Source organism: Pistacia vera, unplaced genomic scaffold, assembly GCF_008641045.1.
Source record: "Pistacia vera cultivar Batoury unplaced genomic scaffold, PisVer_v2 Contig316, whole genome shotgun sequence".
In the NCBI taxonomy this organism is placed as follows: Eukaryota; Viridiplantae; Streptophyta; class Magnoliopsida; order Sapindales; family Anacardiaceae; genus Pistacia; species Pistacia vera.
The window spans coordinates 91,888-106,971 of NW_022196131.1; the positions used below are offsets into that span (position 1 = coordinate 91,888).

The window sequence follows — 15,084 nt, forward strand, 5'->3', positions numbered from 1 at the left end:
TCCCACTAGTTAGTTTATGTAATGGTAACTGTCCTCTTGTAGCAAAGAAACTGAAGTCTAGACGCCCTAAAGCTAGTTTGGCATTGATCATCCACACCATTCTTTTTTATGAAGAAAAGCAGCATAACCCTTTTATCATCTGATGATTCCTCCTCATTATGAAGGGATGACACAGAGTTGTTATATCCTGCCTGCAAATCCAATCGTCTGACACTGAATGAGTGAAAATCGAAATTCATTGTAACTTTTCTTGATGTTGATGTGGTAACTTTGTGGCCGAATCAAGAGTTGATTGAGTGTGCATCCTTTGTTGGTAAGTACGCATAATTTATTTGGCGGAGAGAGAATTAGATGAGGTTGGGCATCGGTTTCCTCCCACGAATTTGTTCATTAGTGGACAGCATTTGCTTGGCAAAAAGAGCTGGGTTAGGTGAGGTTGGCATAGATTTTCTCCTTTGTTCAACTGTGGGCAGCATTTGCTGGGAAAGGAGAGAGTTAGCAGAGGTTGGAAAGGGTTTTCTCTTTTGAATGGTCTCTGATTCCTTAATGTCGACTACAACAGCATCAGATGTCAGAAAAGTCTTCGCCACAGATGCTGCATGCTCCAGACAACATCTAACCACCTGCTCCAACATCAAATGAAATAAGTATTCAAGTTAATTTATAAATTAAAAAAAGTGCAGATATGTACATTCAACATGCAGCCAAAGTCTTTGCATAATACTTGGGGAAGGCTTTATTTGCCTCAATTGAATTCTTAATGTAATTTCATAAAGCTTAAGCTATTCACTGCTGCAATAATTTGCGATTCTCGCATACAATCTACATATTGGAAGGTATACAGATTTTGATGTTAGAGCACTTCAAAGTCTTTTAAAGGTGCAACCATAAGGGGACCTAACATTACTTGTCCAACCCTTGTATTACTATGTCATAGGGCTAGCTATCTGTGCATTTTTTGCATAAATAATCTCATTTCTGATTACCTTAGACGGATCAATAATTCCTGCTGCCATCAAGTCTTCATAACAGTTTTTTGCAGCATTGTAACCGTACCTAGGATCATCATTAGATAGGACCTGCATAATGTAACAAGACACAACAGAGCATTTTGTTGCTATCAGATTCCACTGAAAGGAGGGGGAAAAAAACCAGAAATATTTTCGTATCTCATTTGATTGGTCAAAAGAAATGAAGTCATATGGTGCATGGATGTGCCGACCTTCTCAACAACAACATTGCCATTGACACCAGCATTTTTGGCTATTAATCTCGTGGGATAGCACAATGCTCTCTTGAAGATCTCAGCTCCAATCTGCATGGAATCCAAAGAAAGTAATCAGAATAATTTTAAAAGATCAATCAATTCAAGATTATACAAGTAATAGACTTAGAATTTTGAAACAAAATAGTGAATTAATTAATTACCACAGATTTTGAAAATTTTCGTTACTCTAAGTAACTCAAAAGATGATAAATCAACAATTTTCTTAGGCCTAAAGCTAATTAACTTGTATATTTTAGAATAATGACGGGAATATCTAGATTTAGAATGAGTAAAAGAAACTGGGAAGCGTGTTACCTTTTGTTCTTCATTTTCCAAAAGTTCTTTTATACTTTCCACCTTTGTCGATAGCCTCAAGAGGCTACAGCCACCACCTACTACAACACCTTCCTCAATTGCCGCCTGTAGTATGTGAAGTTAGAACTTAGAAGCTTACTAGTTGCTATTACTAATTTGGAAATCAAACACTTAACAAGAAAACCTAGTAAGTAGCTACCTTGGTTGCATTTAGAGCATCTTCAATTCTGAGTTGCTTATCCTTCAACTCAACTGCTGTTTGTGCTCCTACCTATTGTTTCAATGGAATGATGTGAAACACATCAACTTAAAAGGAAGTATGGTCTCAAGATTTCCACCGTATCAAGATGATAACTGTTATATATACTAGTCACCTGAAGAATAGCAATCCCGCCTGATAACCTTGCTATTCTTTCTTTCAGTATCTTTTTCTGGAAATTTTCTTCAGTATTCTGCAAAAAGAAATTGTAATATTGGTATCTGATAGAAAGCAACAATCAATTTAATTCCTCCAGTGTTGTCTTCCTAACCAGTAAATGGATCACATACAGCTTTAAGTCATACATAAAATTTATATGTTTATGGTGGTAAGAAATTGTCATTTAAGATTAAAGCATAATGGTTACATTGTGCTCCCCTCCCTTCCAGCAACATGATTCAAAGTTTTTTGAAGGGAAGTTTTCTTGTTCCAGAAGTGAGATATTTTTTCAGGTGGATGTGGAGAAATGGCGAACCGTAGGTAGGTTCCTAGCTATTATTATTATTGTTTGGGAAAATGAAATAGGGAATGAAGACATGACAACTTTACTTGCTTAGTTGAATCAGGTTTTAACAGAGCAAAATTGCATGCCACTGTGCTTAAGTTAATGAATGACTCCATTTGTGTGCTTCTGTTGAAGATTGCAAGTTTGCAACTGATGCTGCATTAGAACTTCTGAAAGCAAATTGGCCAAGTAAAGTATAGATTAAAGATATTAGAAGCACCTCAACTAGGCCTCGGATTTCAGATACCCTGTTCTCAAGAGCTGCTCGAGTGCTCCCATCTGTAACTATTAATGTAGAATCCTGGGTAATCACCACCTTAACAGCAGTACCCAGGACCTCCTTCCTAGCTTTATCTAGTGTCAGCCCCATCTCATCCCTGATCACAGTTCCTGCAAAAAATATAAATAAAAATGTAAAAGAGCGTAGTGCTATAATAAATCAAAAACAGTAAGGGGATTGAAGAAATCCATCAGAAAATACTGCTGTTTGAAGAATATAAATAAATTAAAAAATGATTCTCCAAATTCATTCTTATAACCAAATTCCCATGATTTAATCATCAAAACATCACAAGGTAACATAACAAGTCTTAGTTACGTTTAGTTTTGGGTACTGTTCCATTTTTTATCAAAATCAAAATGAGGTTCATACATTTGACATTAGATGTCTGAATAAATGCAAAGTATGCAGGTCAGGTGCATAATTTGGGAGACTGAAAAGTTAAAACTCCCTTCAATAAAATGGTAATACATATTTGCTTGCTGTTGTGACCGATAATTCAATATATCTAAAAATGCCAATGAAAAAGACACATCTAAATTTGGGAATCTAATCTACTACCTCCAGTCAAGACAGCAATGTCATCTAAGCAGTGGCTCTTCCGTTCACCAAAGGCAGGAGCTTTGATAGCTGCTGCTTTCAGCACACCTTTGAGTTTGTTCCTAATTAATAGAGCCAGGGCTGGCTGCTCAATGCCCTCTGCAACTATCACAACAGGATACTTCTCTTTCACTGCACTGTCCAGTATCTTAAACATGTCCTTTGGATTTGTGATTTTTTTGTCAACCAAAAGTAACTGCAACCAATGAATTTCACATCCTCTAATTACCCTAAAGAAAAAAATGCTGCACTATATAAAATTACAAGTTCATACCTTGCAATTGTGGAACTCCACTGTCATCTTTTGTCGATCTGTTACAAAATAAGGTGACAAATATCCACGATCAAAGTGCATTCCTTCTACAATTTGTAGACTGTTTTCAGCACACTTCCCTTTTTCAATTGTGACTACACCCTTTCTTCCCACTTGTTGAAGAGCATCAAAAATCATGTTACCTACTGTATAATCATTCCCTGCACTAACTGCAGCAACATCTGCAAGCTCATGATCCTCAACCTGCCAAAATTTGATTCCTCAAACAGTTGATTTCAAAAAAATAAAATAAAATTACAGCTATCTTACTCCTTGCAGTTTGTTGAATATACTTCTTGTTTGTTCCCAATGCTTTCTAAATTTTTTCAATCTGTTTTGGACCTTAAATTTTCTAAGCCAATTGAGAGAAGTAATCAACTTATGTACCTCTCTTGACATCAATTTGAGTTCAGAAACAAGGGCCTTTGAAGTCTTCTCAATCCCACGAGCAATTTGAACAGGATTCATGCCAGCTGCAATCACCTAAAGCAAAGCAACAAATTTTATTAAAATAATTGGCAAAGATTGACACGAAGAACTTCTCACTTATCAAATAGGAAAACAGAAAGTCTAATAAAAAATATTATCATCCTAAAAGATACTAAATCCCAAATTAGAAGCTCCTAAAGAAGGTAAACAACAGACTTCTTTTTCCTGAATAAAATTGGAGATAAACTTACAGCAGGCAAATAGCGGTATACGGCAAATAGCAGTATACAGCATATATGATATATTGGTCTTTGACCATCAAAATGAGGATTTATTTTGTTCGAAGTGAGTGTCTACTTGTGACTTACAGCAGACAGTTCATACCTTTACACCTTCAGTGATTAAACCCTGAGAAAGAATTATAGATGTAGTGCAACCATCACCAGCAAGGTCATTTGTTCTGGCACCAGCTTGTCTAACCAATTTAACTCCAACATTCTCCAAAGGGTCTTCCAATTCAATCTAAATTTAACAAGTTAGATGAGAAGTAATTAATTAAAAATGTCAAAATCATAAAGGAGAAATTTCCCCTCATTAATCACCTTATTCCTACCACTGTTTCAAGGCAGATCTATATGCCAACCTGAACGTTCAAATAAGGTTGAAAATTGTTATAATCTTTTAATCGTCTAGAAGAAATAGTTTTTCCATGGCTCTTAAGATGAAGAACCAAAACTTATTACCTGTTTTGACACAAGTTCTAATAGAAAGGTTACAATTAATAAAGAAAAAGTAAAAAACAAAAAACAAAAAAGAAGGAAACAAAGTGAGGAAGGGTGGTTTTGGATAAATTTAGGAGTAGTTTTGAGTGCTCTTTGCTCCACAATGGCCAACCATGATATATCATGGAGAATTCTTGAAAGTTGAAACTTATAATCAAATTTTAGGTATAAAATTTAGCCTAACTTGAATAAAAATTGGTGTTTTTGATTCATATTAAGACATGGAAGAATTTTGCATCACTTTGTACTGAAGGAGGCAAAAATTTGTAAAAGACCACACAAGCAGTAAGACACCGCCAAATCAAAGAAATTTACATGCCCTGTGATAGGTTGCTTCGATGATACTAGGGTTTATCATATATTTGCACAAAAATAGACCAAGTAGATAAATAAGCAGAGAACTGTTTGCTGATGGTCAGTAATAATTTTCATCCAAATTCTTTAGAAACTTTGAATAGCTTTTGGCATCGTTAATAGCAGGCTCCTAAGATGCAAAAAAACACTTTAATTTTTCAGTTCTATTCGAAGTTCGAGCGTGTGAATTCATCATCCTAGTAACCAAAATCCTAATTCCAATTAAGATGCATAACCAAGTACACAACATAAAATGGCGGAAACCAAAGAAATTAAAGTGCAATGTACTGAAATATTAGACTACAACACCTGTTTGAGAACAGTTTCTCCATCATTAACAATCTTGGGAGGTCCATACTTGTTCTGCAACACTACATTCCTTCCCTTTGGACCCAAAGTCACCCCTACAAGCTCTGCCACCAAGTCCACTCCTGTCTGCACCAATCAATAACACATTAACACAACACAACACAACCCAACAAAAATTAAAAAGAAGCATTGTCAAATGTGAAATGTAACCTGGAGTTTCTTAGTAGCAGAACCATCACGGTTAAAGTAAACCTCTTTGGCCATGGCTCTTGGGGTTAAAATGGAAGGTGAAGAAGAAGAATAAGAAGTCTCTTTGGGCAGTGTTGTATTGGTGAAAGATATTGCAGAAATTGGAGTTGGTGAACATGAACATGCCATGGTTGTTCCAACGAAATATCTGCTTAGTTTTTTTGGAGATTGGTTTCAAAGACAGTTGATTTCATATTCATATGTTTTGGATAAGAGAAAGAAAGAGAGATATTTAGCAGGAAAATTAAAAAAAAAAAAAAAAAATCTGGGAAGTTGTTTTGGCGCTATTCCGCCAGTAAACTGTATTTCAAGTCTTTGTAGACTGTTTTGGGCCTCTATCTGTACATCTGCCTTTGGGTTATCCAAATTCTTTGATAGTTATTGGATGAGTTTTCTTACATTTTTTAAGACAAATTATCTATAACAACTTTTTTACTTAAATTCAGACATTAATTATTAACCGTATAATATATCAATCAAGAAACTGGAGAGGGAAGTTGAAGGTTATTACATCTTGCGTCAACTTGGAAATTTCTTTCAACTAATAAATTAATGACGATTAATTAGAATACAAATTTATGTTAATAGGATTGGCCCTTATGAGATGACTTACCCCAACCCAACACAACGTTTTTTATTTATAGGCTATTCAACTTAGGGGTGTTCAAAAAAATGTAAAAACTGAACCGAACCGAACCGATAACTGAACCAATAACCGAACCAAAAAACCGGTTAACCCAAAAAAGGGTTCGATTACGGTTCAAAAAATTCAAAAAACCGGATTTTCGGTTCGGGAAAAAATAAAAGATGGTTAACCGAAACCGGTTTTACAAACACACACACACACACACACATATATTAAATAAAAATAAAAATATATATTATATATTAAATAAAAAATAATTAGTTAATTACATTTTGGACTTTTAATTGTATCAATTTTTAATGTATTGTTAGTAGTGGTCAATGGATATGTATAAATGTTTAATTTTTATTTGGATATGTATTGTTTATATTTACAATTTAATTTAGGAAAAAATTAAAAAAAAAAATTTATAAAAAAAAGGGAAAACCGGTTCAAAACTGGTTCGGGAAAATTCTCGAACCGAAGAACCGGTTCGGTTCAGAAAAGCGGTTAACCGGTTCGGTTAACCACTTTTGAACACCCCTAATTCAACTTTAATACCATGAATCTTTTATAATATACTAACAATAGTTATATTAACACAAATTTAATTCCTTTACTTGTTTTTTAGCATGGGATTAAAGGTATTCTGGAAAAGCTAATGAAAATTCAAGTTAATCATTTTGAAGCATTAATCTTTAATTATTATAGAATTGATGATGTTTTCACTTTTAGTTCTATCATTTTTATCCATTTTCAAACCATATTAATAAATACTAAAGTTATAATTTCCTTTAGAGTAAACGACTTTTTCCCACTCAAGGTTTGCCTTAATGACACTTTCACACCAAAAAAGTTTCAAAATACCATTTTCCCATCCAAAGTTAATATTCCGTTATTACTCAAAGCCGATTCTGGCCGATACCGACGATGAATATTCTCTCCGTCACCACCATTTGAAACTCCGGTCTCTTCTTTCGGACACCTGATTTCTCGTCAATTGTCAGCCACCATAAAGTTAGGGTTTTTTTTATTGATTTTCGACTAATTCCGAAGGAAAATATTCAATCAATTATCACTATTCAATCAACCCGCCTTCACTTTATAAAACCGCTCTTATCTTGGCTCCTGATAACTCGTCGAATGTCAGTAGAGGAAGTGAAGTGTATTTTGGGTATTAACGAAATATAAACTTTGGATGAAAAAGTGGTATTTTTGAAAAAGTTTCATTAAGGCAAAGCTTGGGTGGGAAAAAGCTGTTTGCTCTCTCATTTAAGCATGCAATTTAATTTCCAAAAAGAAAAAAGTTATTATATATAGAGATATTATTATACAATAAGTGGTGGAAAGAAACGTTACTGTAACTGATGAAACACGCAGTCTAAATTATAAGAAAGAAGTGTAGAATGTGTAGTGCAGGAGAAGATTGGAAACAAAATCGAGGCATGACAAAGAAGCGCATTATATCACAATCCCCAAACAATCTTTATCAAAAATCAAAATCTCCTTTTTGCTGTCTTTATTGCATGTATAATGGTCTAATTTTTATCCCTTTTTCTGTGTTTCTTTTTCTTCTTTTTTTGTGGGGAAAAAAATAAGCTGAGCAGAAAATAAAGATTTTGATTTTGATGAACACTTCAAACTCAATACACTGTGTAACTATAGGATAATATATGCTATTTAAACTATCAAATGCACTGTCAAAAATTAACTGAGAGGAAGAACCCAACAAATGATTCCCATAATTGAACTATATACATAAACGCATTTTAATTTTGTGTAATAAAGGCAATAAAAGTATATCAAATCTTCCTCACGATACAAAAGTGTTTTGATCAAAATCCAATCTCAAAAGTTGTGAATCTCATATGTGATTCTTCACTCATGATAGCAGGATAATGAAAATAGAATCCATGTGTGATGTTATCATTTGTAATATAAATTTTGGAAACATAATCATTCAATTCTACCTCTTAAGTTCAACAATATCCCAGATTTGCTGCTTTACTTTAGAAATTAATTCAACCTTATGTACAAACTGCTACCTTCTCTATCAAAATTAAGCTTGCCAAAATTACAACTACAATACCAACTAACTTTAGCAACAAAAAAACTAATCAAATAAGGAACCTCATAATCACTATTCAACTTCTTCCTCTTCTACTTTTCCTGGATGTAATCTCTTCTTCCCACTGAGAGCAACCCCAAAGAGCTTCAAAGTACTCTTGGGTTCCTCAGTTACAGTCACTGAAGATGACTTAACCACTCCTTGATTTACAGTAACCAGTTCTCTGAGCCTAGGTTCTGCATAATTGTGAACCGTTGATCTATGAGCATAGTCATACGGAACAACTGGTTTTACATGATTCTGAATGAAGAAGATAATGTCATTGTAGAGTTTCTTCATGTGAGTGAGTTCAGATAAAAGCACGTAGTTCCTTCTGCGCAAACGTTGATTATCTTCAGTGAGTGCTGTCAGAATATCGGTCGGAGGTTTATAATTTGGTGATGGCAATGGAGAGTCTACCCAACAAAAATTTTCCTGATCGGGTAATTGGAGAAAATGAGTTGGATTTTCATGGTAGTTTACTTGTTGGTGATAATTATGATTCTGGGAAGTTTTTCTTCTGTGAATCTCTGATAGCAAATGCTTCGCTCCTTTTCTGAAATATTCGTTTGCAAACTCCCATCTATCTGCAACTATCTTTCTGAAACCCTGAAAATATATATAGTAATTAACCATTAATTAAGAAAATATAGCAAGAATGGAAGTTGCCATATTGAGTTTAAAAAAGAAAAAAAGAAACTCATGTTAATTTCAAATGAATGAATGCAAAAGTAGAGATATAGTGGAGAATATATAAAGATAGATGTATAAAAGACTAATAATTCTTACATAGGTGTTAAGCTGCCTAACGAAGCTTGAGAAATTGTTGTGCTTGAAGTAGTTGGGAAGAAGATCTCTAGCAAATTCAGGAGGTCTCCAAACAACAAAAGTGGTTTCATCTGCACCCCAAGACACAATGTGGTCAGTGAGAGGATCATCAACAAGTTGGTATGTTTTTGTAAGAAACGGAGCAGGAACTGTCTTCTGAGACTCCACTGAGAACACCATTTCTTCACACCTACCAGTACTTTCAGCTGTGAAAGCCATTACTATTAATTTGATAATTTAAAGAAGGAAACGATATATGCTTCTTCAAGTACTTATTCTGAAACTAAAATATATTTAACTCCAAATAGTTGAATTAAACCTTCTCTCTCTCTCTCTCTCTCTCTCTCTCTCTCTTTCCACCTCTCACTATCTCATTATAATTTTCTAACTTTATGAAACAGAAACATATGACCATGTCACTAAATTAAATAAAAGCTCTTCTTTTCACTGTTTTCTAACCCTAAGAAGCATATGACTATGTCAGTAAATAAATTAATAATGAATAATGTGTTGAATTACTTTAATGATGTTAATAATTAAGATCCAATGAGATATTAATTATCTGTTGATTGTTCCTTTGGCAACTACTAGTAGTAGTAGTGGGTTGATGCAGCTTAATTGATAAAATCATACATTTAATCAACTTTTTCCTTGATGATCAGGGTGCTCCAATCCTTTGGTATTTTGTGGTGATCACAGTTCTGTCCTTTTATGCTAAAGGGTTGTGCCAGTTTTCAGTTCAGTGTACTCAAATGAGAAGCAGCTGATGCTTCTACTGTTCATAGAGAAAACAAAATTTTGGAAAAGCTTTCGAGTTTTGAGTGCCAAAATTATAAGCGGCTAACAAGCCTTTAAACAAATTAAGATCTTAATTTGGGGTTTTGCTAAATATATTGTTGTGATAGTTTCCAAGATTTTCTAATCTAGAAAGAACTGAAAGCCGGAAGCTTGTGATAACATAATTTGCTCATTCAAAGCTTACTTTGACAGTCATAAATGACGAAAAGCCCTAACTCAAGAAAAAAAATATTAACTTTGGTAATTGAAAAAACTCCACACATATAGCTGCAGTGATCATTAGAGTCACCATACAATAGGTTCTTAAGAAATAAAAAAATTAAATAAATCACATTGATGAATGACAACTTTTTCATTCGTTTTTAATTTTATGCATTCTATTAACTGGAGCATGAACTTATTCTTCTATAATTAATGACCTTCTTGGGAGAGCATTACTATAAGAATATGTTTTTAGTTAATTAATTAAGTCGAATAGCACAATTACATCCCCATTTCACATTCCAATGTTGTTTATCCACAAGAGGAGTAACGTAAAGCATAATTGTCAATGGATAAAATTATGCAATAAATTGATATAATACTGGAGACCTGGTCACTGAAAGAAAAAGAGAGAAACATGCAGAGACATATAAAAACATATGGTTTCTTGTTTTTTTTATGGAAGGGGATCTGAAAGGGCGTGCATGATTCTGACATTTATCTCCTAAACTTAAGCTGCAGATTTTAAAAATTGAATGCATCCTGTTCCTAAGATGTTGAATAGAAGAAAATTTTGGAATTAGAATATGATTATTAAGTAATCAATTATTCGTTCCACTCCGGTAATCAGTTTCTACTATTTATATATAACGTTTTAAGTCACGGGTGTGCCTTGGAATTTACAAATCAATAAATCAACAAAAGGACAAGAATGTTCCTAGCTACTTCCGACTAAAATAAATAATATCATAATCCACGGCTAAATTTCGGTCAAACAATGTGAAATTTGTGCTCATGATCAACGATAGAACTCCTCTTTCTAATGAAGAATTTTAATAAAACTCCACCAAATTTGTTGTGCCAAAAATACATACTAGTGTCGGTACCATTAATCAGAGTTTAACATGTACTTAAAGATAATGTGGTATTAGTTATCAAAAACTCAAACCGCTTTCAAGAGATATTTTATATCAATCATATCCTATTTTAAGATAAAGATTAAAGAGTGATCTCTACGTGTGAAGACAATTTACAAAAACACTCATTACATTGACTTCAAAGGTATAAATTAACACCTCTCTTCATGAAAAAGAAGCTTGCTTAGCATATGAGAGCTAGACAAACATTTGAGCTTTATTATTTTTTCTCTATAAACAAAGCATTTTCTCCATTCTTTGTATACCTTACAGGCAATATCAGAAAAATAGCAAGAGAATAATAAAATAACAGTGGATGTAAAATTCGCTTTAAGCATCTGAGCCATTATAAAAATCTCGCTTGTCAATCTATTATTTATGTCTTTGCAAACATATATAATCTCTACACCATAAACACTTCTCATGAATCATTCACGTGTAATTTGTAAGAACAGCTTAACACTTTGCACGTGCGAGTCATTGGTGTCAAAATCAAGCATCAATAATTTGGCGCTAGAAGGAGGGCATGATTCACATAAGCTCTCCATGTTTTTCCAACAAGCCTCAAAATCTTCATGTTATCACATGTGAAAATTTGAGCCTGATAAAGTCTGAATCTGGCAATGTGATAAACACAAGAGTTGTAACCCTTTGAGTTAGCGTTCCGATGGTCTAAGAATCATCCAAATCCGAGGTCTACAGCTTAAGTTATCATCAAAAATACTGAAGCCTATTTCCCATCAGAGCTCTTAGATCGCGTGGCCAGATTGCAGATCGCACGTATTAGAGCTCTCAAATTGCGTGGTCAGCTCATACGCATCAGAGCTCTCAGATCGCATGGTCAGATCGTAGATCGCACGCATCAGAGCTCTTAGATCGCATATCACACGCATCAGAGCTCTCTGATCGTGCTTCCGAGCACTCAGATTGCATGTTCAAGATCGTTGAGATCACACGTTTAGATCATTTAGATAGCGTTTCCGAGCGACCAGATCATGCTTCCGAGCACCTAGATTGCGCTTCCGAGCGCTTAGATCGCTGATCTCAAGTTCTTAAATCAAGCTTCGACGCTTTCTGATCTAACTCCTTGTGTTCTCAGATCAAGCTTCGCACTTTCTGATCAAACTCTTTGTGCTATATGTTTTCTGATCGAACTCCTTGTGCTCTTAGATCGTAAAGAGCTCTCGAGTTCTCAAATCAAAGCTCCTTGCACTTCATATCGAGCTCCTTGCACTTCAAATAAGCTCGCTCATTTGCTTGAGATCGCACGTTGTGGATCGTTCAGATTGCACACCTCAAGCTCTTAGGTTGAGCCCTTATCAAATTGCGATCAACTCCTAGCTCTCTAATCGTGATCAACTCCTAGCTCTCAAATCATGATCCGCTCTTAGCTCTCAAATCGCGATCAGCTCTTAGCTCTGAGATTGCGAATAGCCTCAGGTCATGTTCTTAACTATAAGATCATGATTAGTTCTCAGATCTCAGGTCACAAGCAGCTGCCAATGTTAGAAAAAATGAGTAGAAAACTCAAAACAACCCTGAAACATGTCAAAACGGTGGATTTTGGCCCCAAAAAATGGCACTTATCAAGTTCCCCAATTGTCATGACGTAGATCTCGGAATGAGCATTCCATGGATAGCTTAGGGCTCTAAAACTCCTCTCGGATAAAAAGTTATGACTGTTTTAAGTTGGCTTATCTGTTTAAGGCCTCTAAGCCGTGCGTTTGGGCTTCTAACGTCAGCTCTCTTTAGAAATTCATCTATTAGACATTTTATGTCAGTTATCAGATTACGCTCAACTTCGGATCGCTCTAAGCTCTCAGATTGCAGTCCTAGCTCTCAACACCCAATTACGCGAGGCATAGTTCGAGCTCTTTAGTTCGAGACTGCAACCTATAGTGCGGCAACCATTTAGATCTAAGACATGAGTTTTTGAAGTGCAATTACACACTACAAAAACTGGGGGGGTTCTGTTGTGCCAAAAATGCACACTAGTGTCAGCACCACCAATCATAGTTCAACAAGAACATAAAGATAAAGTGGTATTAGCTATCAAAAACCCAAATTGCCTCCAAGAGATATTTTATATCAATCATATCCCATTTTAAGATAATGATTAAGGAGTGATCCCCACGTGTCAAGACAACTTGCAAAAACACTCATTACAATGACCTCAAATGTATAAATGGACACCTCTCTTCGTGAAAAATAGGTTGACTAGGCATATGAGAGCTAGACAAACATTTGAGCTTTATTATTTTTTCTCTGTAAACAAAGCATTTCTCCATTCTTTGTATGCCTTATAGGTAATATTAGAAAAATAGTCAGAGAATAATAAAATAATAGTGGATATAGGATTCGCTTTAAGCATTCAAACCACTATAAAAATCTATCTTGTCAATCTATTATTTATGTTTCTGCAAACATATATAATCTTTCCACCATAAACACTTCTCATGAATCATTCACGTGTAATTTCTGAGAACAGCTTAACACTTTGCATGTGCGAGTCGTTGGTGTCAAAATCAAGCATCAACAAAATTTAAGAAGCCTTTGTAATTAATTTTAAACGTTTAAAAAATATATTTAAATTACATTGAATCTTAATAATTTAAAAAGTTTAGATCCAATGAGCTAATTCTTATACATAATAAATATAAGATGTTCTCCATCCATAAAATTGAACTAAATCTATGGCAATAGTAGCGTCATAGAATCCAGAGGTTCAAATTTGGAATAATTAATGGAATAATATATAGTAAAATCTCTCTATAGTTATAATAGTGTGATCAAACTAATTTATTACTATAAAGACGTTATAACTTAATAGAGGTATAGTTACAAAAATTAATATTTTGATTTCTTATTTTATAATTCATGTTTTAATAGTGTGCATTAGGATTTCAATTAATTGTTTTAGTACTATTGGTATTAGTATTAGTATCACACAACTGTTCTGTTCCTACCACCAGCTAGCACTTTCAAAATCCAGCTGTGTGATGCAGACATCATTAGAATTTCTAACGTTATTATAGTCAACGTTTTAATCGCCTATTTTTGAAACGGATAGAAGATTATGTATTGGAATCAGAAAAGAAAAGTATCCTTAATAAAACTGTAAATGTAGTTGCTGCATGGTTAATTGATGTTAAGACACAGACAATTGTCAATTTGTTTTAAGCACTGCAAAATTAGGATCTCCGGTGTCGATGAATTGCAAGTTACAAATGAAGTGGATGTGAAGAATAAAAGACTCATTGCAGAATTGAGTGATCAGATTCAACAACTTCAATACACTAATTGGATGCATATTAATGTCTTCCTCGATCATCCAAATGAGCAACAAGTCGTATATGCTTTAACTGAAGAAGAAATCATTGCTGCAATTAGATAAGAAGAGAAAGACAATAATCCTGAGGATGATAGTATAAAAATACAAAAAAGTTATGTGCTATGAAGCTCTAAACATGCTTGAAAAGCTAGAAATATTTTGGTTTCAACAAGAAGATGTCCATGCTAGCGAATTATTACATACCCGCAAGTTAAAAAGTGCCGTAACAACTCTAAAACATAAATCACTGTCCCAAATAACTTTAAATAAATATTTTATTTCATTTTAAACCTTTAATGTAAAGTAGCATATTTTTTTTTGCAATATACAAATAATTATTACTATGTGGAGACAACTTTCCTTAAGACGGGAATTAGAAAAATTATAACTTATTACAATATGGAGTTTATTCTTATTTATAACTATCCCAAATTGGGACTAGAATTTTTTATGATTATGTAAAGTTTATTCCTATATAGAATATCACTATAGAAAGGTTTTACTGTATGAGAAAGATTCTTTACTGTATGAGGAAGATTCTATTCCAAAGATGACCCATCTAATTAACACCATTTCTATCTTTAATCTCCATGTGACCCACTACTTGCTTTTTAT

At 34.1% G+C, this 15,084-nt stretch overlaps 2 protein-coding genes across 2 annotated transcripts; both read right to left on the reverse strand.

The window, feature by feature from the left end:
- Positions 1-137: 137 nt before the first annotated feature.
- On the reverse strand, positions 138-5,851 carry LOC116136509 (chaperonin 60 subunit beta 4, chloroplastic-like). The gene is made up of 13 exons (XM_031422205.1): positions 5,624-5,851; positions 5,414-5,539; positions 4,353-4,490; positions 3,927-4,022; positions 3,501-3,743; positions 3,188-3,422; positions 2,567-2,736; positions 1,957-2,034; positions 1,782-1,853; positions 1,583-1,687; positions 1,223-1,315; positions 987-1,079; positions 138-623 (listed from the first exon to the last, which is right to left on the reverse strand). Exons 1-13 carry the CDS (start codon positions 5,789-5,791, stop codon positions 348-350), a joined length of 1,893 nt encoding a protein of 630 aa, XP_031278065.1. The 5' UTR covers positions 5,792-5,851; the 3' UTR covers positions 138-347.
- Positions 5,852-8,427: 2,576 nt separating this feature from the next.
- On the reverse strand, positions 8,428-9,441 carry LOC116136508 (heat stress transcription factor B-4b-like). Its single transcript, XM_031422203.1, has 2 exons — positions 9,184-9,441; positions 8,428-9,003 (listed from the first exon to the last, which is right to left on the reverse strand). The coding sequence occupies exons 1-2, from the start codon at positions 9,439-9,441 to the stop codon at positions 8,428-8,430; spliced, it is 834 nt and encodes a 277-aa protein (XP_031278063.1).
- Between the last annotated feature and the right edge of the window lie 5,643 nt (positions 9,442-15,084).